This window comes from Neophocaena asiaeorientalis, unplaced genomic scaffold (assembly GCF_003031525.2).
Source record: "Neophocaena asiaeorientalis asiaeorientalis breed wild unplaced genomic scaffold, Neophocaena_asiaeorientalis_V1.1 scaffold119, whole genome shotgun sequence".
Lineage (NCBI taxonomy): Eukaryota > Metazoa > Chordata > Mammalia > Artiodactyla > Phocoenidae > Neophocaena > Neophocaena asiaeorientalis.
Genome location: NW_020175821.1, coordinates 1,641,151 through 1,667,079, shown reverse-complemented (window position 1 = coordinate 1,667,079; position 25,929 = coordinate 1,641,151). Strand labels below are relative to the sequence as shown.

General features: G+C 38.3%; 1 protein-coding gene and 1 pseudogene across 4 annotated transcripts in view; both read right to left on the bottom strand.

Moving 5' to 3' along the window:
* ZNF106 (zinc finger protein 106) overlaps nucleotides 1-25,929 on the bottom strand; it is a 62,655-nt gene that overhangs the window by 16,237 nt on the left and 20,489 nt on the right. For all 4 annotated transcript variants that reach the window (XM_024732363.1, XM_024732365.1, XM_024732364.1 and 1 more), the window contains 11 exons: nucleotides 18,557-18,754; nucleotides 13,041-15,212; nucleotides 11,355-11,988; nucleotides 10,127-10,196; nucleotides 8,638-8,792; nucleotides 8,494-8,554; nucleotides 7,683-8,021; nucleotides 4,922-5,702; nucleotides 4,504-4,559; nucleotides 3,269-3,414; nucleotides 1,672-1,806 (listed from right to left, as the gene is read on the bottom strand). In XM_024732363.1, the coding sequence (XP_024588131.1) occupies nucleotides 1,672-1,806; nucleotides 3,269-3,414; nucleotides 4,504-4,559; nucleotides 4,922-5,702; nucleotides 7,683-8,021; nucleotides 8,494-8,554; nucleotides 8,638-8,792; nucleotides 10,127-10,196; nucleotides 11,355-11,988; nucleotides 13,041-15,212; nucleotides 18,557-18,754 (4,747 nt within the window). The remainder of the gene's footprint in view (nucleotides 1-1,671; nucleotides 1,807-3,268; nucleotides 3,415-4,503; nucleotides 4,560-4,921; nucleotides 5,703-7,682; nucleotides 8,022-8,493; nucleotides 8,555-8,637; nucleotides 8,793-10,126; nucleotides 10,197-11,354; nucleotides 11,989-13,040; nucleotides 15,213-18,556; nucleotides 18,755-25,929) is intronic.
* LOC112391298 (uncharacterized) lies at nucleotides 18,342-18,519 on the bottom strand (annotated as a pseudogene).

Here is a 25,929-nt window from a genome sequence, read left to right as displayed (position 1 = left end):
TTTTTTTTTTTTTTTTTTTTTTTTTTTTTTTTTTTGCGGTACGCGGGCCTCTCAGTGTTGTGGCCTCTCCCGTTGCAGAGCACAGGCTCCGGACACGCAGGCTCAGCGTCCATGGCTCACGGGCCCAGCCGCTCCGCGGCATGTGGGATCTTCCCGGACTGGGGCACGAACCCGTGTCCCCTGCATTGGCAGGCAGACTCTCAACCACTGCGCCACCAGGGAAGCCCGACAGCACAGATTTTGATGTTTGTTCTTTAGCTAGTCAATCTCTGCCTTTTGATTTTAGTGTTAATTCACATTTAATATAATTATTAAATATGGCTAGATTTAGACTCCAATTTGCTTTCTATTTGTCTCATTTTTATTTCTCTGTTCCCCCATTTCTGCCTTGTTTTGCATTAAACAAGTGTTTTTTAGTATGCCATTTTAATTCCTCTATTAAATTTTTTAGCTGTCTTTCTTTGCTTTATTCTTTTAGTGGTTGCTCCAGGGCAGCTGTTCTCAGAGTGTGGCCCCTACACCAGTAGCATCAGTATCACATGTTAGAAATGTAAATTCTTGGGCCCTATCCGAAGCCTACTGAATCAGAAGCCCTGGGAGTGGGGTCCAGTAATATGTGTTTTAACAAGCTCTCCAGGTCTATCTGACGCACACTGAAGCTGTGAGGCAGCCTTCTGGAGATTACCTCTTTAAATTGTAACAATCTAGTTCAAAGTAAAACTGACTTATCCCCAATAAAATATAAGAACCTTGCACCAGCACAATTCCATCCTCCCTTTCCTTTGTGTTCCTGTTACCACACATTCCACCTATATATGTTAAAAACCTAATCTTTGGTATTATAAATTTTGTCTTAAATAATCAACTCTTTTAAAGAATATATGTGTGTATATATATATATATTTTAAATTTATTTATTTATTTTTGGCTGTACTGGGTCTTTGCTGCTGTGCACGGGCTTTCTCTAGTTGTGGTGAGCGGGGGCTACTCTTCTTTGCGGTGTGTGGGCTTCTCACTGTGGTGGCTTCTCTTGTTGTGGAGCATGGGCTCTAGGAGCATGGGCTTCAGTAGTTGTGGCACGTGGGCTCAGTAGTTGTGGCTCACGGGCTCTAGAGCACAGGCTCAGTAGTTGTGGTGCACAGGCTTAGTTGCTCCGCAGCATGTGGGATCTTCCCAGACCAGGGATCAAACCCGTGTCCTCTGCATTAACAGGCGGATTCTTAACCACTGCGCCACCAGGGAAGTCCTATAATATATATATTTAATGCTAATGATTTTCTCTCATTTCTTACAATACATTTAGAAAATTCTTTCTCAGAGGAGATATCTACTTCTATGTTTTCAGGTTTAAAAAAGTTAAACATTTTGTTTTCTCTCCAGTATTAATTTTGGCATATGATATGAAAATAAAAATCAAGAGTAATTGTTGAAAAGATCAAAGGAGGTATATTATTAATAGTAGTAAGTGAAAAGATACTGGTGGAGAGAGACAGAAAACATGGTTTAGATCTAAGCCTCATTTCTTCCAAAGGCTATACAGGGTACTGGAGTAAGTTCAGAAGCAAGAAAGTGAACAGAATGAAGCATCTGTCTCAGTGTCTCCACTCTACACAGTAAATACAGTCAAAGTGTTTCAATATTATCACGTTTGATTTTGCTGGACCCACTTACCTTAACATTATAGCAGCGAATGGTGTGATCACTGGAACCAGTGTAAAGGGCAGCATTCTTCCCAGAGGTCTGAGTAACCAGGAGGCAGTTCACTTTGGAGGTATGGCCCTCAAAGACACCAATATACTTCCGACTCTAAAGTCAAGCACAGTTCAGATCATTACTTGTGGATATAAATGGATTAGATAATGTATTTCCTCAAAAAAAACAATGATGCTAAAACATACAGTTCATTGTTGTAGCCTCAGAGTCTAGAATATTACCTGGTATCAAAAGGTGTTCAGTAAATACCTGTTCAGTGAATGCCCAGCAAACAGTCACATGTACTGAGGTACCTGCAACTATATGTTAACTGAGCCATAAGTTCGTTTGGGTTTTTCCATAAGATGTTACAGAAAAACCTGAACAAACTTTTTGGCCAATCCAATACTTAGGGCAATTTGCTATAAGACATATCAGAATTTTAGTTAACATCTAGGGCAAGGCTCTCCAACATATGGACCAAAAAGCTAGCAAATCCAAACTATAGCTAATTACCCAGTAAGTTCCTGCATTTCATCAGTATGCAGAGAATGCGCCACAATATTCAAAGACATGTCAGGTGCCATCACAGGTCTAGTGTTCCAGATGTGGTTTCATAATGGAACATCCTGTTGTCTCTGTGTACATACTGTTATATATTTAGAATGTACATATATACCTATACTTACCTTTCAGTTCAGAGTTAGAGCCAATTCCCCAAATCTTACAGTCACACCTCCTGGTACCATTGCTTCCTTCCTTCAGTCATCCCTGTTGCCCTCGCATTATTAGGCTAAAGGAACCTATATACCTGTTGCCTACAGCAAACATTTTCTCAGTCCATCATCTATCTAATCTTTTGATTTTCAAGGACTTCATCAGTTTCAAACACTTTCACCATATTTGTTCAAACATAGTGTTCCTAAAGTTTCTTGGCTATCGTTGTGGATAAACAGAATTAGTTTGACGCATACCAGACTCAAAACTCAAAAGTCCATTCTACAAAAATTGAGAGTAATGAGCATCAGATTATCCTAAGTGTGGGGTAGTGGAAGACCGTTGCTCTTCTTAATAACCGGGATAATTAATCAACTCTCAGGGAAAACGCCTCCTCTTATATTGACTACTTCCCCAGTACTCACTCTATCCCTTCTCTATTATGTAGCAGCTATGTGACAGACCTCAGCATCAACTCCAGGGCTGGGACCTGACTGTCGGGAGCCTATTGTTATCATCCCATTTCCTTTTGCCAAGTGATTGTTCAGAGAGGAAAGCACAGGACGCTTTTTTGGTGGTGGGAGAGAAAAGAAACCCCTGTGGCTACTGACATCTATCTGTGAGCAGGAGGAGAACTTGCTTTAGTAAAAGGTGATATCAGAGAAGGCAGAATGGAAATAAAGAAAGAAATTAAGTCTCCAGTGACCCCATTGAGCCGCTGGATCAACTGTATCTAAAGTTAGTCTAAAGCCCACTCCATCTCTGGACAGCAAATAAACTCCTAGTCTAAGAGAGAGTTACTTGGAGTTTCTAAAATCTGCAACCAAGCAAAAATATTCAAATTGATGTATCAACTTACCACGAGATTATAAACTCGGACAGTTTTATCTGCTGAACAGGTATACAGTAAATTCCCAAATATCTGAATTGCATTCACTGCAGCTTGGTGCCCCTCAAAGCTCCCTTCTGTGGGCTCATCATCATCTCCTGGCTCTGAAGATATTTCTAGAAAACAAGAGTATGTTTCAGAGATATGTCTGCCTGTGTCTCAAAAGATACTAAAAAATTTAAACCATTATGAAAAAGTGGTCTCTGGATTCTCCTTAAAGCCTAGTTCCCCCAGCAAAACACCACATTTTCATTAGTGATCTTCATTATGAAGATTTCATAATAAAGGCAGGGAAGACCTTTCACTTCAGAACAAGATACTTATATAGTGAGCTTTGAGTGATACCCATAAGGCACCAAGTATCTTTCCACATCCAGTTTCCTCTGCTGCCAGTTATCTTGTTGAGTAAGGCATTATTATTATTATTATTTATTTTTTTTTTTTTTGTGGTATGCGGGTGTCTCACTGTTGTGGCCTCCCCCGTTGCGGAGCACAGGCTCCGGACGCGCAGGCCCAGTGGCCATGGCTCACGGGCCCAGCCGCTCCGCGGCATGTGGGATCTTCCCGGACCGGGGCCCGAACCCGTGTCCCCTGCATCGGCATGTGGACCCCCAACCACTGCGCCACCAGGGAAGCCCAAGGCATTATTTTTAAGTAGTTCCTTCTCAAAGCAAAACCCCCCAGAGCCAACAAAGCCTTAATACAATTGTCCCTTGGTATCCAAAGGGGACTGGCTTCAGAACTCCCCCACCCCCCCCACACTGAAATCCACGGATGCTCAAGCCCCTTATATAAAACGGTGTAGTATTTGTATATAACCTATACACATCCTCCTGTTTACAGCTGACCCTTGAACAACATGGTTTGAATTGTGCAGGTCCACTTTTTCCCCAATAAATGCATATCACACAATCTGCAGTTAGTTGAAGCCATAGATGTGGAACCGAAGATACAGAAGGCCAACTATACTAATTAGGTGAACACGTAAGACAGCCAGGTAAGAGAGATGGGAGTAAGAAACTGAAATGCCAGGATTTGAGGATTTAGGAATACCATAACTGCTGGTCAAAGCAATCCTCTTGGTAACAAGCCCAGTACCCGTCCCCTATTGTATAAGCATATTTAAGTAGATTTAAACCCTGGCTCTAACATTTACAAGACTTTTTTTCTGTGATTAATTTAAATAAAACTGAACAACCAAATACCTGAAGAGTTCTTTGATCCTTTTATGGAGGAGATCACAGTCTGAGTTTCTGCCACACTACAAAATAATAGCAAAAGTCTTCTTAGCATCTGTGTGAACAGGCCAGGCAGTAAAACTTATATTTTCCTGACTCAAAAGATTGTTCTAAACAATGGACAAAATAGCAATGATATAAGAGATCGGTTTTTCCATCTGAAATTTCTATATGAAAGGAAATAAAAGTACAGTAAATATTTACAACACAAATGAGAAAACAGAAAATCTCCATTGCTAAGGTTTGATTCTTCCATACCCATTATCCCTAGTGATTTTCTATAAATGTGACTCTTTAAAAAACTTCTGATTCAGAAAAAAAAGTTCTATTTTTCAAGAATAGAATGGTGAAAGCTATTCTGATTGGACCAACATGGTGTCCTTACCTTACAGGGATGCCATCTTTATAACGGGTGCCAATCTCACTGGTAGAGCTAACTTCATCACAACCAGAGCGAGAAGTTTCTAATGAGTTTAGCTCTGTGGAGTTACGAATATCCTTTTTAGATGGGCTGTCTGGTTTCTCTTCTCCAGTTTCAGAAGAATCAATGGCTACCACTTCTAACTGAGGATTAGGAATTTCTAGGACTTCCAGAGACGAGTCACTATCTGGTTCATCTCTGACACTCTCTTGTTCTGGACCAGTTCTGCTATCTTCCCAGGTGGAGGTTGTCACTTTCCCCCCTTTAGTGGACTTTCCAGTTTTTACTTTCCTTACAGGTTTAGCAGTAAATATATCCTGTTCAGTGTCACTGTTCTCAGGAACATGGGCAGCCCGCAGAGTTTTCTTCTTCCTAAGTTTCTTCTTTTTCTTGTTCCCCCTAGCTTCAGCTGATGTCAGAGTGGACTCTGCCTGTTGCTCTGGATGGTCAGCTGGAGAGTGGGGCTCTTTCTCTAAAGGGGTTTCTGAAGCAAAGGACAATCTTGGAAAAGAACTGGTACAGGCTTCAGACCCGCTGTTGCCTCTGTTTGGCTCTTCACCTTCTTTATTTATGCTAGGAAGACCAGCTGATTGGGAAGAGGGATTGTTCCCTCTGTTTCTGGTATTTCCTTGCTCCACAGAAAACTTCAGTTCTTGGCTAGGCTCATGGAATCTCTCTGTTAGCTCTGATAAGGACAATGCTGCAGTGATAACTGGATAAACTGGACTACTGTCACTGATCTCTCCTGAATTGAGAAGGAAAAAAAGAATTATTCCATCGTTTTTGTGTCTGGTATTTGTAGTCATAAACTACAGTTATCACTGATTGAACTTCTACCAAATAATGACATTTCGATATGTTAACAACTTTAACAGTCATGGTTTAGTTATCTCACCCCTCAGCTTCCCATAACCTACACATATTTCTATTACAGTATTTATATACTTTGCCTTGCATTAATCTCACAAATTACATGCATGTCTTATACCCTACAAAAGCTCCTTTTATGGGCAGGGATTGTTTCTATTGATCTTTTTTCTTTCTTGTTTGAAATGTCCACATATTTAACAATGTGTTTTATTCTTAGTAGACACAAATATCTATTTAGCTAAAGTGCTTTCACCTTTATTTCATAGAAGTTTTCATTATGCATTTTACCTGTATATCATCCAATTTAGCTACATACTAGCAGTTAAAAAGTCAGCTGACTTAAAATGTCTATTTTCTTTGACTTAGTTATTTCATGTCTAGAAATTTAAACTGATGAAATAATCACAGACATACTCAAAGACATATACAATGCAGCGTTATACAGAATACAAAAAAAGGAAAAAACGTAAATATTCAAAGATTATATAAATTATTGTATATTCATATTATGCAACTTCTGAAATATTATACAACTAGTAAAATAGTGTTTTAGATGAATTATTTTTATGACACAGGAAAATGATCATGATAATTAAGTGGGAAAAAAATCAAGTTATAACAGACTATGACTTGTCCTTTGTATAAAGTCTCATGTAAGCACATAAGCATTTATAATTTTAAGACTGAAATATATAACAAAATAACAAATCCACATTTTTATAATTTCCCAATTTTTTACAATGAACATGAATTAGTTTTGCAATCAGAAAAGGAAATAAAATACAAGCTATTTTTGAAAAAAATACTACTAGTTTTTAAAAAATACTAAATAGTATCCATATAAAAATAACATAATTCAATATGAAAGATAATATACATTTGATGTAGATATCAATTAGTGTTGCAACAGATAGCAAAATGTAGGATAATTCTTCAGACTTTTTGTTTTTGCTCAAAAAAAAAAAATCACACAATATCAGTTTGCTTCTTTCATTTTAATATTTATTTATTAATTATTTGTTTATTTAGGCTGTGTCGGGTCTTAGTTGCAGCAGGTGGAATCTTTAGTTGCAGCTCACAGGCTTCTTAGTTGCAGCATGCGGGCTTCTTAGTTGCGGCATGCGGACTTCTTAGTTGCAGCATGCAGACTTCTTAGTTGCGGCATGCATAGGGTATCTAGTTCCCCAACCAGGAATCAACCCAGGTCCCTTACATTGGGAGGGTGGAGTCTTACCCACTGGACCACCAGGGAAGTCCCTGTTTGCTTCTTACTTAATTTTCAATGTAGCACCACTGTGGTTATGCAAACTTCAGATGAGATTTTAAATAGCTTGGAAGTTATTCTCAAATGGTAACTAGCTAAGAATTATTTTATGAAGAGAGTAAAAACCCTGGCTATTTCTCAAAAACACCCAAGTTTCTATTAGATGATTCCAAACCCCAGAGCCCTCTGCCTTTCATCATGGCCACCTGCTCCTCAGGTCTACATTAACCCTAGTTTGTACTTGAAATGATAAAGATAGTTAAGTAATGAGAAATTCAGAGGATATATCTTATCTAGAAAATTGACTAAACAACTTCAATGCCATTTATCTCACAAAAACCAAATAATTCTGCACCAATCCTAATAAATGAAACCTGTTAAGTGCTAATCCAAAGTCACTTCAGTAATCCTACATTAGAGAAAATTAGAAAAAGGTTACCAATATTTAAATAATCTTCCTAAATAAGAAAACTTCAAGAAAAACTGTAATAACTTCAGTTTTAATGGGCAAGTATGATGTTACATCACTGATATAAAATTGCCGTAGACCCACTACAGGGTTGCCCTTAACCCAGAGAAAAGTTTACATACTATTAGCTTGCAGTAATTCCTTGGACACATTGCAAGCAGAGCCTTGTGACACAGCATTCACATTCTCATCCTGTTCAGGAGACATGGGCTCTTGTTTAATCTGAACTGATGAGTCTGGAGCAGGAACACTGCCATGGGCTTGGAAAGTAGATGCGATTCCTTGGAGAGGGGCTCCAGTGGATGACGGAGACACATGGGAAGATGAAGCCTCCAGGAAAACCGGGAAAAAAGGAGTAGGCAGCAGTGTGGCATCAGCAGATGTTTGAGATCTAATGTTCCTTTGTTCTTGTGTAAGGTTACAGGGAACCTGGTCTGGACGCTCAGAAGGTTCATATGTTTCTAGAATGGGAAACATACACAAATGCAAAAATGTTACCTGAAAAGCCACTCATTTCTGAGCCAATTTGTATTTTTAAAGATTACAAGAGAATTTTAAAAACCCTCATAATTCTTTAAAATAGATTATTATATAAGCTATATTATATATATTATATTATATATATATAACTACCAAAGAACAGGCATTAATATTCCAATTTTTCAGATTATAAGTGACTTATCCAAAGTCACATCGGTACTAAAAGAAGAGCCAAAATGTGAACCCTAGTCTTGGGACTCCTAACCCAGGACTCTTTCTGTAACATAAGCATTTTGGGGATATACAGTCTCACAGGCCTTTCTATAGAAGGATAAAACCAAGGAGACACGAGAAAAATCATATTAACTTTTTCATAACATTTTAATTCCCCTCCACAGAGAACCAAAAAGTAACAAGTTACAGAGGGTCCAATCCATCAGATTCTCTGAATACCTTGTAATCCCTGTAGAATCTGTATTCTATGGGTCCTCAGGGTACTCATCTCCATAGTTATCTAAAAATAAAGTATTTTGTTAAGCATTTTTAAATCCAACTTCAAGGTGATCCATTTTCACTAGACATTGCATCTGCTACTACCTGCTGCTTGAGCATAAGTAGCCTCTGAACTTCAACATAAGCCGTCTGAAGAGCTGCACGGGCTTGCAGAAGGTTGTTATCCATGCACTGCAATGATTTGCTTAGTTCTTCCTCCCTTAAAGAAATATGCAGCAGCTGGTCAACCTGAGAACGTTCTGTCAAAAGAAACCATAAGGTTCAGTTTAATACTGGAGACTTCTCATTAATAATACAGTTCCTCAGAAGATGGAACTGCATCAATTGTCTAGGACAGGCCTTTATTTTCTCCCCACTAGGTCACTGGAAGGAGACTCATCAAATTTTACAAATCATGTAGTCAAGCCTGATGCTGTCAGAAACCAAGCCTCATGGTTTCAAGTGTACCACCACATGGTACCAATTTACCAAATCACCATCTTCCACCATGACCCTTCCAAGCAAAATCTCTGCCCCAGGCAAATCAACTCTTGTAGGTTTCATTTCCCATGTTCCTTTATCTACTACCCTCTTCACCCAAGGCTTTGGCTTAGATTGGGCCCCAAACCTGAACTGCTTGCACTCTCTTCCCGATTCATATTTTTCTAGTCTGTTAATTTAAAGTAGTTCTCTTTATTACAAAAGGCATCCTGAAGAAAATGTAGATTTAAAACAGTACACTTAAGTTACTTTAAATAAAATGTTCTACTATGTGCACGTATTTGTCATCTTTATGTTTGCCTCTTTCCCATTCAATACTCCAAGACCTCTCCCCTAAACTCCAGACCCACATATCCAACTACCAACTTGATACCTCTACCTAGGTGTCTCTAAAGTCCTTTAACTCAAGGGATCCAAAAGGGAACTCACCATCTTCCTCTATCCTCAACCTGAAACTCTCATGGAATTTTCTAGCTCTACAAATAATGCCATCATCCACCCAACTGCCACAGCCAGAAAATGAGGTCACCCTTGACTCCCACCTTATCTATCACATCCAATCACCGAAAGTTCATCCAATCACTTCCTGCCCTAGCCTTTATACCCTAACGGTGTCAGAGTCAGTGTAAGGCAAGAGTCATAGAAGCATATCAGTCAGGGAGCCACACTAACAACTTCTCTACTTAACTCACATGAGGAGAGCAACCAAGATGCCTCAAAAATGGAAAGTGAGAGAAATGGCTATAAATGACCAAGAGGGATAAAATTTTTACTAAATGTCCTATTCCTCTTCACCCCACTGAAAAGGCCCAGTGACACTTTCTAGCTATACACTGAATTCAGTTTGTCCAAGATATATATTAACTTTAGCTTTCAGGTCTAGGTGGCATCATATATTTCTTTTACAGCTGCAACTGGATAGTAGGAAATCAAACTTTTTCTATGCCCTTAAGCAAGATGACAAAAATATCAAATATAAATAAATAAATAAATGGGCATTCCATGTTTGATAAGCTACACTCTGTATCAAGTTGTAAAAAGGCTGAATTGCTGTAAGAACAATTTCTTTCTGCCAGAATATTCTATACTATACCTTTCTTTCCTTTAATCTTCCTTCTTTTATTTTTTCTCTCAAGACTTGGGAGTTCAGGAGAAGATCCATCCTAAGGAGATAAAGAAAATTGAATAATGTTAACTATGTAAAGGCCATTATCCAGGAGGGGAAAAAAAGAACCAGTTCTAAGATAGTCATACATTATTCGTCATTATTGCTACCATCTCTAACAGGGCAGTAGGAGTCTCATGAACATGGTATGAACTCATATTAGTCGAATGAATGTATCTGATTAAAAAAAAATACAATCCAAGGTCAAGTACCTCCCTAGCAACCTAGAGGGATGCTAATCCCACAGGGCTTAGGCAAAGCATATCACCTTGGTAAAAGCTAATAATACATGTATCTGATTTCATAGTTTCTACTTTAGAATTCAGCAAGAAAATCTTTACAACCAAAAACTCAACAGCCTGAGACAAGCCCCAAGACATTAGCTTTGTCATAAGACAATCTCTCATCCAATAATATCCACTACAGCATCTAGCTCAAAGGAGCAGAGCTGGAATAACTACTTTGTTATATTGTCCCAATATTAAAGGAAACAGCCCATTTTCACAGTGACAGATTCCAGACTATATTACCACCAGCAACTCTTTCTTTTCAGAAAGGGTTCCTGAAAGGGTTAGGCAATATTAACATCAGAGGTGCCAAAAGAGAAGTATCAGTGAAGTAATGGATTCTAAAAAGACCAGGCTGGGTAACTTAAGTACAAAAGATAGAGTAACAGAGACTAAGACTATGCTCATGTAGATGTACTCTCATAGTATAAAACTACCTTAGTGTTAAGCCTAGTAGTCCTGGGTCCGACAAGCACACATGCCCTACAAATACAACACTAGAGTACCTTTCTTCAGCAGTACAGAATGCATCATGAAAACAGATAAAGTTACAGCTGAAGATGTGGCTCATTCCTTGGTCAGGTGATACAAAGAATCATTGGCTTAGATACTAGTTTTAGAGATGACTTCATATTTTCCTAGTACTATACATTCATATTCAATTACATCTAACTTACTAGAGTTACTCAGTTAAAGAATCCAGTAGGATAAGAATATGAAAGTAAGAGTAAGCTTCAGAAATCTTTTATTCCAGAGTAGGGAGAACCACAACCCCAGATACCCAAGAAAAATTAAACAGTTAAGTCTTTCTAATTAAGGCCAAGTCACCACATGAAATGTTCTACAAAAAGCACAGGAATCATACTCACTCCAGTGGCTCTTCGTTTCTTTCTAATATTCTGGACATCATTTTGTTCAGCACCAGAAGTACAGCTACTGTCTGTGGCTGCATCTGTCAAACTGGAGATTGCAAGGGCTAAGGATGCATTTGATGATAAAGAGTTTCCTTCTCCATTACTCTCCTGGGCATTGTGACTCTCTGAAAGTGGTGTAGAGCTCTCCTGGCTGTGCAGGTCTTTTGCCAAATGCATCAAAGGTATCGTATGGTCAGATGATAATTGAGCACTATGTCGCCTTCGAGTAGCAACATTTTCAGCTCTTTCACCTGTTCTTAGGGAGGCAGCTAGAGGTGTCATTTCCTGCTTAAGGCCCATGGTTGTTTTTTGACTCTGTGCAGACCTCAATGAGTTATTAGGTGAAAATATCTGCTGGGGCTCATTTTCTTTGCCTGTAGCTTCCTCACTGAAGAAGCTAAACACAGAAGGAGCCCTGTCCATGATCACACTGCTCTCTGAAAGGCTTCGCTTCCTTGCCAACCCAGGGGATGAAGAAATCGAAACACCTTCCCACTGGAATCCTTCTAGACTGGACAGATCAGGCTCCCCATCCAAATCCAAGACCTCTTGTTCATTTTGAACTAGAGGCACCATTTCGATGCCAAACCTCGAGAAAGAAAGAAAAGGAAAAATAATTAATCAGACATGGTTGGGAGAGGGGGCACCACTTAATGTGCCAGACTCTGTTAAGCACTGAGGTTACAAATATAAATAGATGGTTTCTGCCCTCAAGGAGCATTAAGAGTTCTAAACATAAAGCAGGTTAACTCTATTGTAAGTATTATAATGTAACAAGTACCAAATTAGATATTTGTATACAGCTATATACAAAAGGAGGGAATAAAAACTGAGGGTTTTATTTAATATGGAACTCTAAATCAACAATAAATACGTAATTTTTAACAGCAAACAAATAAAAAATAAACAAAAATGTTTATTAAGCATTTACAAGCAGCGGACACCATGCTAAGAACTTTATAATCTCAATGATACTCACAAGTTACAGGAAAAGAAAAGGGGGCACAATAAGTATGTTACTTCGACAAGGATAGAAATTTAAGCCTAGAGGGCTATGTAATTATAAAGCAGGATGATTTTCAAGTAGCAAACCTATGTTGAACGCTGCTTTACCATTCAGAAAAGTTTAGTGCCTCAACGTAAGATGAATAGCCAAACTATTACACAAGTACTTAGGAGAAAGTATTTTGTGATCACAAATACAAATGCCCAGAGCAAATACAGAAGGATAACCATCCACACGTTCTAAGTAAAAGCTAATGAGAACAGTTATACCTAAAAGCTGTACCACTCATTAAGATCTATAGATAGATACAGAGCTATAGATTGACTTTTTTTATGCTGTCACTTTATGGCCCCTATCACCAAAGTGCTAGATTTCTAAGTTTTTTCCTTGTCCCTACTTCATTTCTCAGAAGGAGGTGTGCTTCTTTTTAACCTGAACTCACTGCTAGGAAACACTTTATTCCATTGGTTATAGAGTAGGCAAGTAGTCACTCCTGGATATTTAAACCAGACATCTACAACGTATATTTTTTGCAGACATTTAATTAAATTTAACAAGGAGAATTCTCTTGACCAGAGTCAAAGGGTAAGTTTAAAGGAAAAAAAGGGAAATGGATACTGAAAAGAGGCACACACCTGGGTAAGCCTTTGCCTAGCTCTTGCTTTTTCTTGGTTACTTGCTGAATGACCTGTTCCCAGTTGACATTTCTCCGAGATGCATTTAGAATCTGCCGGAGGGTTGGCTTGAGCCCAGACTCCTTCTCTGTCTCACTCTTTCGATGACCACTGATATTGCGGATGCGGCGAGCACTATTGAGGTTTGGCTCAGGAAGGTGTGCTCCAGTTTTGCTCTTCAAGCTAATGTGACGGGTTAGATCTCTCTGGAGTGAGGCAGGAAAGCCAAGCTTACTTAGTTCAGGCAGGAGAGGGCCTGAGGGCTGACCTATATCGTTTTTTTGAAGCTCAGCATCCAAGCTAGTAGTCTCAAAGCCTTCTGTTTCATAAGATACATGAGATTTAACAGGGTCATCAACCTGTGCATCTTCTAGAGAGGTTTTCAAATCTAGCAATAAGTCAGAGTGTGGGCTGGCTACAGATGTCATTTGTAACTCAGATTCCTTCTGGTGAACTGTTGAGTTACATGGGGAAGTCGATGGTTTTCTAGATGTTTTCAGGTTTTGGTCATCCCCCCTTTTCTCATCAGCAGCATGAGTACTGCAGGATAAAACTTCTGTAGTTGCAGAACCCAGGGTTCCAATTTTTGTTCCATCCTTTTCTGCATCAGATATCTCTCCATCACTTTCATCTTCTAATGCGTCTACTTGAAACTCAATCTTCAAAGATCCTTTTTCAGACTCTTCTACATTCCTACTTGCTTTTGCATAATTCCTGGTCCTTTTAGAAGCGCTAAGAAGTGGATTTTGCAATGACTCATTACACTCTAGCACATCTTTGGCTTTTTGTAACGTATCACTTAAATTTTCATCAGGTTCCCTGTGAGTTCCAAATGTACTTTTATGCCCTTTTAAAACACGAGGACCTGAATTTCGCAATTTGGATATGTAAGAACCCTTATTATTTTCCACTGTGGGTTTGTTCAAGGGGTTTGAGTGTTCTCCAGGAAAAAAAGAATTCGTTTTGGTGTTTTTTGAGGGATTCTTTGAATCTTGCTTTTGAGGAGCTGATTTAGTGATTGGAATTGGAAGGAGTGGGGATTTTAGCAATGGCATCTTATTTAAGGTATGCTCTTGTTCAGGTTTTTCTACAATGGGGCCCTCTCTCACTACCTCATAGGAAGCAGTGCAGTCAGAAGTGGCTTTATGATTAAGAGATCTAGTATGTGTTTCTTTTTGTGTTTTCAGTGTTGGAGAATTATTTCTTTCATCAGTTTGGGGCTCTTGTATTCCTGTGGTTATCAAGCTAAAATCATTATCTATCATTTCCAACTTGTTACCAGTGACTTCTTTCACTCCCGATTGTAAATCCAGAGTCTTCTGGGAGGGGTAAGGAGTCCAGCGACGGAGCTTTTCCCTTGCCACACTGCCATTCTTCCCACCAATTTTGGAAGCTAAGGTATCTGTTTGTTTAGTGGCTTGGCTTTCCAGATGCTCAAAATTGAAGTCAAGTAAGCCCTCTGAAGAAAACTTATCACTTGTAAATCCTTCAGAAGGACCTCTGTATGTGGCGACTGCACCAACTTTGTCATTTTCTTGCCGCTGCCACTTATATCTCTCTTGATTATATTTGTTTGACTTAGATTTCTTGTTCCATAGCATAGTCACATCTTCCATTTGACAGTTAGAATTTCTGTTTCTGCTTGGTTGAAATTTGTCTCCGGGGCCACTGTAATTCCAACTATTTGTGCTACGTACACTGGATTTCCAGTTTCCGTTACTGCTGTTCATATGCCGACTGGAAAAGCCACCTGTTCCTTCAGAATGCCAACTGGAATTCCTTCCTGTACCATTATGATTCCAATCTACCATTCCACTATTTGAATGCCAACCACCTCCAGAATTACTATGGTTGTGAAACCAAGTTGAGGAGCCTCCTGCAACACCCTTATGCCACCCAGAACATCCTCTTGATCCACCACTACTCCTCGAAGAATGTGGGAAGCTGTTTTTCCTAGTATTATTATAGCCATCTTTCTCCCATTTCCGGTCCCGCTGAGGAGGTCCACGATGATGCCATGCTGGCTGACTGTAGCTCTCTCTGTCTTGGTAAGGAATTCGGTCTTCTCGTCTCCGTTGGGATCGCCTGTCATCAGAGTTTATTTCTTGGCTGCTATTGGAAGGTTCATCTTGCCTGGAAAAAAAAGTCTTTCATTAGTGATTTAAAAGAGTTCTCCTGGTCCCTCTAAAGGCATAACCCACCAAACTTCCGCTCTGCCTTCCTCCTCTGTTACCTAGAATATGTAACAGAGACTACTTTTATTTCAAATAGTAGATGCTTTCATATCTTTAAATGATATAAACTTATATTTCACAATTTATTGATTAGAAATTAACATCTTGTGTCTCCTATCACCCCCCAAATATTAAAAACTTGACACATTTATACTGTCTTCCCTCTCCTGCTCCTGTTTCTCTCGGCATATTCTGGGATTTTGTCCCTATCATCCAATTATTATTTTTATATTATACAATTTTTTGAAAATAAGAACAAGTATATTTTGTAGCTATGGTTAGTTATCATAGTTAATACAATTTATATTCACCTGCTCTTAATACCATGATTTCTTCAATAGTTGGTTCTTTCTGAAAACCCAGTTTCTTAACCTATTTTAAATGGTAAGATTTTACTTTGCATAATCACTTTCATTAATAAACACTTTATTATTAAGTACACATTCAGTGACTGTTAGTGGTAAAAGAAAACTTTTATGTATAGTTCCTCTTCCTGAAGGGCTTATAATCTAGCTAAGGAAATAAGCAGGGTCACAAACAGGAGTAAAATAGCACGGAAGAAGTAGCACCCACAGTAAGTGCTATAAGGAGCTCCATGAGCTAGAGGTTTTTATAAAGAAGCTACAGCTGTTTCAACTATTCATGTTACACAAGGAGCTCACAGAAACGTGAATAAATTTAAGCAAACATCACAGGAATAGGCGTAAAACCATTTTTCTCTAAAAAGTGCCTATAGTATGCCTAGCTCAGTGCTTAGCATGTGGTATGTGATCAAAAAATTGAATAATACTCATTAAAATGTATTGAGTACCTACTTATCATAAGGCATTTAGTGCTAATCACTTTACACAGATTATCTCATTTAATTTTCACAACTCTGCAGCAAGTAGCATTATTCCTACTTTTTAGATAAGGAAACTGAGGATTAGAGAGGTTAAGTAACTTGCCTAGAGCAAGATAGCTAGTTAGTGTTACGGCAGAGATCTGAACCTTGGTGTCTGACTCTAGAGCTCTTTTTTTTAAAACTGAAGTGTAGATGATTTACAATTCTGTGTTAATTTCTACTATACAGCAAAGTGATTCAGTTATACACATATATGTATATGTATACAAATATATATATACATTCTCTTTCATATTCTTTTCCATTATGGTTTATCACAGGATACTGAATATAGTTCCCTGCGCTATACAGTAGGACCTTGTTGTTTATCCATTCTATATATAATAGTTTGCATCTGCTAACCCCAAACTCCCAGTTCATCCCTCCCCTACTCTCCCCTCCCCGTTAGCAACCACAAGTCTGTTTAGAGCCCACATTCTTAACCACTAGACCTTGATAGAATAAAAATCTCAAAGTTTCGGCAGTTGGGTTCCCTCCTTAAATTTTAACTCAGTATTGACTTTAACTGGCTTTAAAAGCTTCGAATGTCTGTAAGATTTTGGACACAAATTGGAATTTCCTCCTTTTTCACAAGACGGAATTAAAAGTTAATTTACCTAAAAGTTCAAACATCCACTTACATTATGAATTACAACTATTTCTAAACAGGAGACCCTAAGTCCCCAAGTGACAAGTGCTACTACAGATACTTGGAAGATTTTTATACCACCATTAACCAAATTTTTTTTTTGTTTCTAGGCAGTATGAAACTTATGACATCCAAGGAGATCACTGACTTGGCTCTACTAATTATGATCCAGAAATGAGGAGAATTGGGCAATTTAAGTCAGTCACAAAGTAAAATTCCTAGATCATCATGAATTGGCTAGGTCAGGGGGACATGACCTAGTATGTGGGTTTAGCATGCAGCTAAACCCACAGCCCAGAAAGAATAATATAAACTAAAAACCTCATGAAGGAAAAAAGAAAAAAACCTCATGAAGAAATAAGTAGATGACTTTATAAATAGGTCACCAAAGAGGCATATAAAAATGATCAAAGAATAGTATCTACAACATGAATGTCTAATTTACTGAGAAGGTCTTTTACCCTCTGACTTAATGTTTAATCATTTACACAGATAAGCTAATAGTGGCACAAGAGTGTAAGAACAAAAATAGAAGTTAGTCTCCTAGAGGCTCCAACACCCTAAAACAAGAGTAAACTACAGCTATACTGAAAGTAGTGAGAATGTCATTTGAAGGATAAGCAACTAAATAATTTAAGAACCATGTTGCTACGGACACTTTAAAACTAAGAAAGTCTCCTTCAAGGACATGTTCAAAAAACGTTTAGCATATAGAATAAAAACTACTTCTTTTTTATATTTAAACCTCTAACTGAAAATGAAATACAGACCAGGGATAACTAGTATTCAAGAAGGATCTTTAAAATTTTTATAATTTGAAATTTTTTTTATCATGTTCTAGGACTTAAAAAATTAACCCACCTCATAACTGGTTCTATATGTCTTTTACTCATATCTGAAATTTTCTGCTTCATTAATTAAACTCTTCAGACCACAAATCAGTAATGTTAAAATACAAAACGCTAATACCTGAATTATAGATTTAGGTATGAAATTATGTAGTACAAGCTATAAAACTTCTATTGCTGAAATGATCCTGACAGTGTCCAACTGAATATAAATTTATTCAATAAATATTTACTGAAGAAATTAATAATAAAGGGATAAAGCAAATTTGGTAGAAGCACCATGTTAATTCACATTAGGCAAAACAATTTTTTCCTAAGGGATGAAATAAGAAATGCCATCTAATATATTCAAATGAAGCTTATTCACTAATACCTTCCACTAGAAAATATGGATACCAAATAAGAATTTATTGGTATCCAAAACAATTTGGAACTAATAAAAACAGTTCTAAACATAGTTATCAACATGGTAAAATTCAGATACATAGCCTAGCTTTTAGGTAGGGTCAATACTGAGTTTTGGGGTTTTTTTTTAAGGAGTTAATACAGTAGTTCAAGAAAGCATTCCATTGCCTTTTATAAATAAGATAGCAACTTCAAGGTAAACTTTATAATTAAGATAAATAAGTCTGTGGCACAACTTTGTAAATCAACTACACTTCAATAAAAAAAATTTAATTTTAAAAAAAGATAAGTCTGAATGCTATAGGCTGAACAGAATGTAAATGGAAAATGTATTCTCTACTACATTCTGTTTCAGATAGGCTTTTTAAACTGATAAGAACAGATACTACACTTGACCTTAGCCAAAAGGCCGAGAAGCGATCAGATAGGCTTTTGAAAATATCAAAATTATTACTTACCGACTTTGTTCTTTCCTTTGTTTTATTAACTGAACGAGTTCCTTGTCAAAATAATCTTCCTCTTCTTCTTCCTTTCCATCATCTTCTCTTTCCTGGGCATCAACATTATCTTTGTGCAATTGGCCAGAAATGTGCTTTGCATACGCAGAAAGACCCACTTCTGTGACCCCGCACACTCGGCACTCATGACTACTGTCCCTAGGGAAAGAGGCAGATGAGGGACATTCAATTCTCCCCACTGGCATGGCACACTCACAAGATCTGTTATAGTTTCCTCTGAAAGACACTGCACACTTTGGCACAGTGAAAAATTAGTTCTAATCAATTTCAGTGCTCCTTTCATCACTTTTAATAAGTTTGTTCATAAGTTACTTTTGAAATGAATTAAAGATTCTTTTCCAGCAATCAAGAGGCAATACGCTTTAGAATAATATAGTTTAGGAGGATAAATCTTCTTGAATTGCTGTACTTAAAACCTTGCCAGAGGAAACGTGGTGAAAGGGGAGGCAGGGCGGGGGGCTCAGAGCAAACAGAAGTTGCTCCCGAGCACACCCATGGTGCCAGCTGCACTCAGAAAGCCTGGCGACAGCTCTTACATTTAATCTCTGGCTCAAAAGCTTTCTCCCAGTGAAAATTAAGGGGTGGAGAAAAGGGTAGGCGGTGTAGCCAATCACAACCTGGTAACTAAATCGGAGCAGCTGGAGCTCTGCCTGGAATGTGAAGATTCCGGACCCCAGGGCAAATGATACTAGTAGTCTCAGCAAACTTTTTTGGTTGGATGATACATGTGATCTACATTCTGCTTCAGAAGGGCTTATTTTAAAGGGAATGGAAAGCATTTCAGTTGTAGGAAGTTAACAGCTGTGCTAGGCAAATGGTTTTTCTCAGGTTTCAGAAAAGAACACCATTTAGAGAGAAGTATAATCAGGTTCTCGGTTAAGAAAGATAATTGGGCAGGCGTTTTCTTCTTTTACTTTACACACTTAATGGTATATCTCATACTTGGCCAGTTTAAGAAGCCAAAGTCTTGAATCAATGTCCAGAGCTGTAGTAGATGAATAATTTAACTGCTTTTTTAGCTTCCTGAGTCCCTTGACTGGTTCAGCAATCTATGCAGTCATTGATGAGAAACACCTGAACACCATGGGCACATGTGTAATAAATGGACAGTAATATCCACTTAATAGTCCAAATTGGCTTAACTCTATCACTTGTCTTGGGTTAATACTAGTGATATTTTTGCACTTCCTATGCCATTCTATAAAAACACACATACAAAGACATGCTGCCTTTGATAAGACAGACAGACACAAGAAATACATACACAACACTGCTTCATCTTCCCCTCACATACATCCAACAAGACACGGGCAGAATTCACATCAGTTAGCCAGAAGAGACCCTCAAAATTAAGCACCTCATTTACTAGAAGATGGTTTCTGTTACAGATCATCTGAATATTCATTAAAAACAAAAAACTTACTGAGCAACTACTAAATTCCAGGAAACAAGCTAAGTATATGGTTAATGGTGACAAATTACAAACAAACAATGCCCAGTAAGTAAACAAAACACAGTTTTTTACTTTGTACGAATCATGAAAAACACCTCAGAAAAACGGAGAAACTTCATAAGTTTCCATCTTTTTTCTTGACTTTGTACCTCAAATGCTCTGGAGGCAATATAGTCTTTGACATTAAGATTCATTTTAATGAGTTCTGACCAGATTCCCTGAATTACCCTGAATATCGATAGTTTAATTCATTCTAATCCTCCAGGAACTTAAATACATTATTTTCGCTGAGAGTTTTCAACTGTATTTTACTACAACTATATAGTTAAAGAAAAATAATCCTCAACTTTCTTCAGTTTACCTGGCATATCCACACTCTTCTCTGAAGCAATTAAAATTAAGGTAGTTCATTCAAAGTGAATGTTAACTTGTAACAGAAAGCAAGCCTTTTCTCACAGCAACACAGAATGAAGTTTAAAATGTATATATAGGGCTTCCCTGGTGGCACAGTGGTTGAGTCTGCCTGCCAATGCAGGGGACACGGGTTCGAGCCCTGGTCTGGGAAGATCCCACATGCTGCGGAGCAACTAGGCCCGTAAGCCACAACTACTGAGCCTGCGCGTCTGGAGCTTGTGCTCCGCAACAGGAGAGGCCGCGACAGTGAGAGGCCCATGCACCGCGATGAAGAGTGACCCCCACTCACCGCAACTAGAGAAAGCCCACGCACAGAAACAAAGACCCAACAGAGCCAAAAATAAATAAATAAATTTTTAAAAATGTATATATAAATAGAAATCTATCCCCAATGGGCAGCATCAGAAGAATCTGAAGACTAACAAACTTGGCATACATAATTTACACTATAATAACAACTCAAATCAACTGAATTTTCTGGTTAGAAAATCTTTTGGGCTTTAAACTCTCTACAACTGTGGAAAATGTTTTTAGTCCACTTTTCTACCTCAAAGTTTATAGAATGCTAAACCATATATTGCAGTACCAGGGACATCATTCTAAAAGGTATTCTTGAATAAAATCCCTGATTTTATCCTTAGTTCCAAAATGCAGAGAATTTTTTTCTTTTTCTTTTTTGGCTGTGCCGCTTGGCATGCGGGATCTCAGTTCCCCGACCAGGGACGGAACCTGTGGCCCCTGCAGTGGAAGCACCGAGTCCTAACCACTGGACCCCCAGGGAATTCCCACGGAGAATTTTTCATATGTCCAAACCATCAAAATCCCTCTTTAAAAGACATAATTGGAAGATGACACTGATTTTTTAAAATATTAAGGAATGTAGTATAAAGTAGACAGTAACTAACTCTGTTAAAAATAAATATCCATAATCATAAACCCACATATTTTGCAATTTCCAAAGCACAAGTATATGTTGGACATGTATCAAACGCTCAAACACAGATTTTTTAAACATTTTTGCTTTCATTGCAAGAAAGAGTATTAACCATAATTCCAAAGTTACTTGATAGAAAAATACCTCAAGATCCTACCCAGAAGGGTATAGCAATAAGTGCAACATAAAAGTTAACACTAAAAACACAGATTTATCAAAACACAGAAATCCCTAACATTTTTCTTATACATGAAATCTAGTTTTTTTTTTTTCTTTTTAAAGATAAGCTTTACAAGAAACTTCAAAAAGAGAAAAGAGAGAATCTACATTTATACTGAGGAAGAGCAGGATAGGTCAACCACATCTTGTGAAAATTCAAATGTGTCTGTGTCTGGAGTCAAGCATATTACAATATGCATTCAGGCTCCCAAATAGGGTGTTTGGGAAACCACATGTTCTTTAAAGCTAATAGCAAATTAAATAATATTTGAATGATGCTATTTTCCAATTTTTTATCAATAACCAGTTAAAATACTACTTTGTATAAATATATAAATAATTGTTGGTAAAAAAGTACTGGTTTACTTCCTGACTAATAAAGGCAATAATTTTCCTCAGAGCGTTTTAACAGAGGGCCCAAATTAGCTTCATCCTGTTACCACACAATTTCCTCTCATGTGTGAAAGGCAAAGCCTTCAGATATTCTATCCATAAGCTCCTCTTTATTAAGCTTGCTCTAACTATACCACAACAGCTGGTTGATAAATTAAGGTTTGTGCCCTTTTAATAGCATCTATCTGTAGAAACTACTTACAGGCCATACATCTGAACAAGTAAGTACATTAGAAAAAAACAGGAAAATGTTCCAGATGTCTACAATCGTGAACTAAATAAGTTACTCACTTCTCAATCAAGCTTGCATTCAAAACCTAAAAAAATGCTCTTTACATTTCTTAACCAGATCACAACCAAAAATTATAGTGATACTTAATATCAGAAAGCCAGTAGTTAAACATGGAATCCAGAGGAAATAATCACAAACTGAGGATAGGAAGAAAAAACATAATGACTGATAACTATTTGTCCCTTTGGTACAAACTAGTGATGACTGTCATGGCAATAAATGTTCCAAGTCAGTAAATGATTTTTAAGATTGTGTTGTTTTTTATAGTTTTGCCAGCTGTTTTTCCTTGCTACCTGCTTGCCTTCTCCCTTATAATTTGTACTGGCCAGGAAACCATACCAAACCTTAGAGTACTATATCTAAAATATGAGTAAATTAAGTACCAAAGTGCTCTCCTCTAAATAAAATGAGTTTGGGTGTTAACACTGACATTACTATTGTCAGTTCAGAGGCTTCCAATGCTTATTCCTTAACTATCTGATTATGCTCCAAATAACTAAAAACAGTAGGCAAAATCTCCATGGCACAATTAAGTTGATGAGTGGGAGGAAAGGAGAAACAAATTACAGAACAATACATATATGGCATGTGGTTCAGTTATGGTAGTAAGACAAAACAAAATGTGTGTAAATATAAATATAAATCTATGTATACACACAGAGAAGAGGTTTGGATAGGATATACACTAAACTGTTGACTTTCCTCTAAGAGGGGAGTAGGAGTAGGGGAGAGAGTGAAAGGACCTCTACGTTTTTTACTTTTTATGATTCTGCACTGACTGTGAACATGAATCTTAAGTTATCAAAATTTGTTTTTTTAATGTTTTAATTAGCTAATTAGTGATCTTTGAATAAAATAAGGCATTAGTCTTAGAACAAAATGAGCTTCTCTCCTAATGACTAGATTTACTAACCTCATTTGTTTTGTTTGATTTTATAATACAGTACAGGTCACTAAGAAGCCCAGAAAAAGGTGAATTCCAGAAAGAAGTATGTTGGAAATGGGATCAAATAATCCACATATAGGGAATCAAAGGTTGACTGTACTTCATAGGTTCCAATGATAATGAGTTAAAGATCATATATACTCAAGGTATTATAAGGGCTCTCCACATTAAATCTGAGTGAACACCTCTTTTATACTGCTGCTAAGACCTAACCTTCACACAGTAAAAGACTGAGACCATGGAAAAATTCCACTAATATGCTAAACAGATGCTGAAAGTTTAATAACATATTAATTTGCCCACACAACCTAAAACTATATTACTTAAAACACAAATAATTCCAAATGACTTAGGTTGGCATCTTGATCAAATCTTGCACAGTAAGTCCCCTACATACGAATGAGTTCCATTCCGAGAGCGCATTCATAAGTCCAATTTGTTCGTAAGTCCAACAAAGTTAGCCTAGATACCCAACTAATACAATCAGCTATATAGTACTGTTCACAAATAATAATACATAAAAAACACAAAAAATAATGAAAACATTTTTAACCTTACAGTACGGCACCTTGAAAAGTACAGTAGTCCAGTACACCAGCTGGCATACAGGGGCTGGCATCAAGTGAACAGGCAAGAAGAGTTACTGACTGGAGGAGGGAGAGGAGGAGGGAGATGGTAGAGCTGAAGGATCGCAAGCTGCAACTTGCGTTCACTCAGATTTAATGTGGAGAGCCCTTATAATACCTTGAATATATATGATCTTTAACTCATTATCATTGGAAACTATGAAATACCGTCAACCTCTGATTCCCTATACGTGGATTACCTTAATTATTTGATCGTCACACCTGACGCTGACAGCACAGGTTCTGGTTCCTTGCTGGATTCAATTCTATTTACCATATTGAAAAAACGATCCGGTGATGTCTCAGTAGTAGCTCTTTTTTTCTTGTCATAGATAACACGGTAGCACTGGATTGCATTCTGAACGGCCGCTGCAGCCTTCATGTACCATCCTACGTTCAGGTCCTGTGCCTCAAAAACTAACAGTGCCTCCTCAAATAAAGAAAATCCCCTAGATATTTCATGCGTCATGAATCTCTTCGGTTCTTCAGTTACTTCTTCGTCCTCCTGTCTCTCTTCGTCCTTTCTCTGGGCCTCCAATTCCACGAGGTCTTCATTAGTCACCTCCTCTTGTTGCACAGCAAAGAGTTCAATGAAGTTGTCCTCTTTCAGATCAAGCTCCAGCTTCTTGCTGAGGGTCACTAAGTTGCTGAAGACCTCTTTGGACTCATCCACCTCCACAAATCCACAAAAACCGTGAACAAACTGCAGGCAAAGGTTCTTCCAAACCCCATTCATGGTGACAGCCGTAACCTCATGCCGAGCAAAGTCAATGTTTTTTATGGCCTTGTAGATGTTATAGTCCTTTCAAAATTGTCACAAGGTTGCTCCTGATTCGTCACTCACCTTTACCGCCTGACGAAAAGTGTGACATAAATAATATTTCTTGAAAGTTGCTACAATTCCCTGGTCTGTAGGTTGGATGAGCGACATATATTCAGTGGCAGATGCACTACTTTGACTTTGGGATGAAAGTTGTCCATGAATGGGGGTGGCCTGGAGCATTGTCAAGAAGCAAAAGAATGTTGAATGGGACGTCCTTCTCCAAGCGATATTCCTCTACCTCTGGGATAAAGTGGTGGAAAAACCAGTCCTGGAAAATGGCCTGTGTAACCCAGGCATTGGGGTTACTCTTCCACACAATAGGAAGAGAGCCCTTGGCTATTTTTTTAAGGGCTCTTGGGTTCTCTGAATGATAAACTAAGAGAGGCTTCAGCTTCATATCACCAGAAGCATTGCCACCAAATAACAGTTAGCCTGTGCTTTGCTGCTTTATAGCCTGGCAACCACTTTTCCTCCTTATTGATATAACTTTGGTCTGGCATCCTCTTCCAGTAGAGTTGTGTCTCATCCACATTAAAAACCTGGCTGGGGGGGCTTCCCCGGTGGCGCAGTGGTTGAGAATCCGCCTGGCTGGGTAAATACACACCATCATCAATAATTTCTCAAAGTGCTTCTTGAAGTTCCCGGACAGCTACCTATCTGCACTCGCTGCCTCACCACTTACTTTTACATTGTAAAGGTTGGCTCTAGCCTTGAACCGATGAAACCAGCCATGGCTGGCATTAAAAGACACGCCCTCTGATTCTTTGCCACGTTTCTTCTTCAAGTCTTCATAAAGGCTTTTAGCTTTCTCTTGAATCAACATTAGGCTGAGTGGGACTCAACGCTGATGCTGATCCTACATCCACACATTGAGAAGCTTCTCCATCTCCTCCATCACTTTTCCACACTTCTTCAGTATTACTGTCGGCATCATTGGCCCAGCAGACTTTGCTGTTCCATGATCTCGTCCTTTTTTTTTTTTTTTTTTTTTTTTTTGCGGTACGCGGGCCTCTCACTGCTGTGGCCTCTCCCGTTGCGGAGCACAGGCTCCGGACGCGCAGGCTCAGCGGCCATGGCTCACCGGCCCAGCCGCACCGCGGCATGTGGGATCCTCCCGGACCGGGGCACAAACCCACGTCCCCTGCATCGGCAGGGGGACTCTCAACCACTGCGCCACCAGGGAAGCCTTCGTCCTTCTTCTTTAGAATCATGC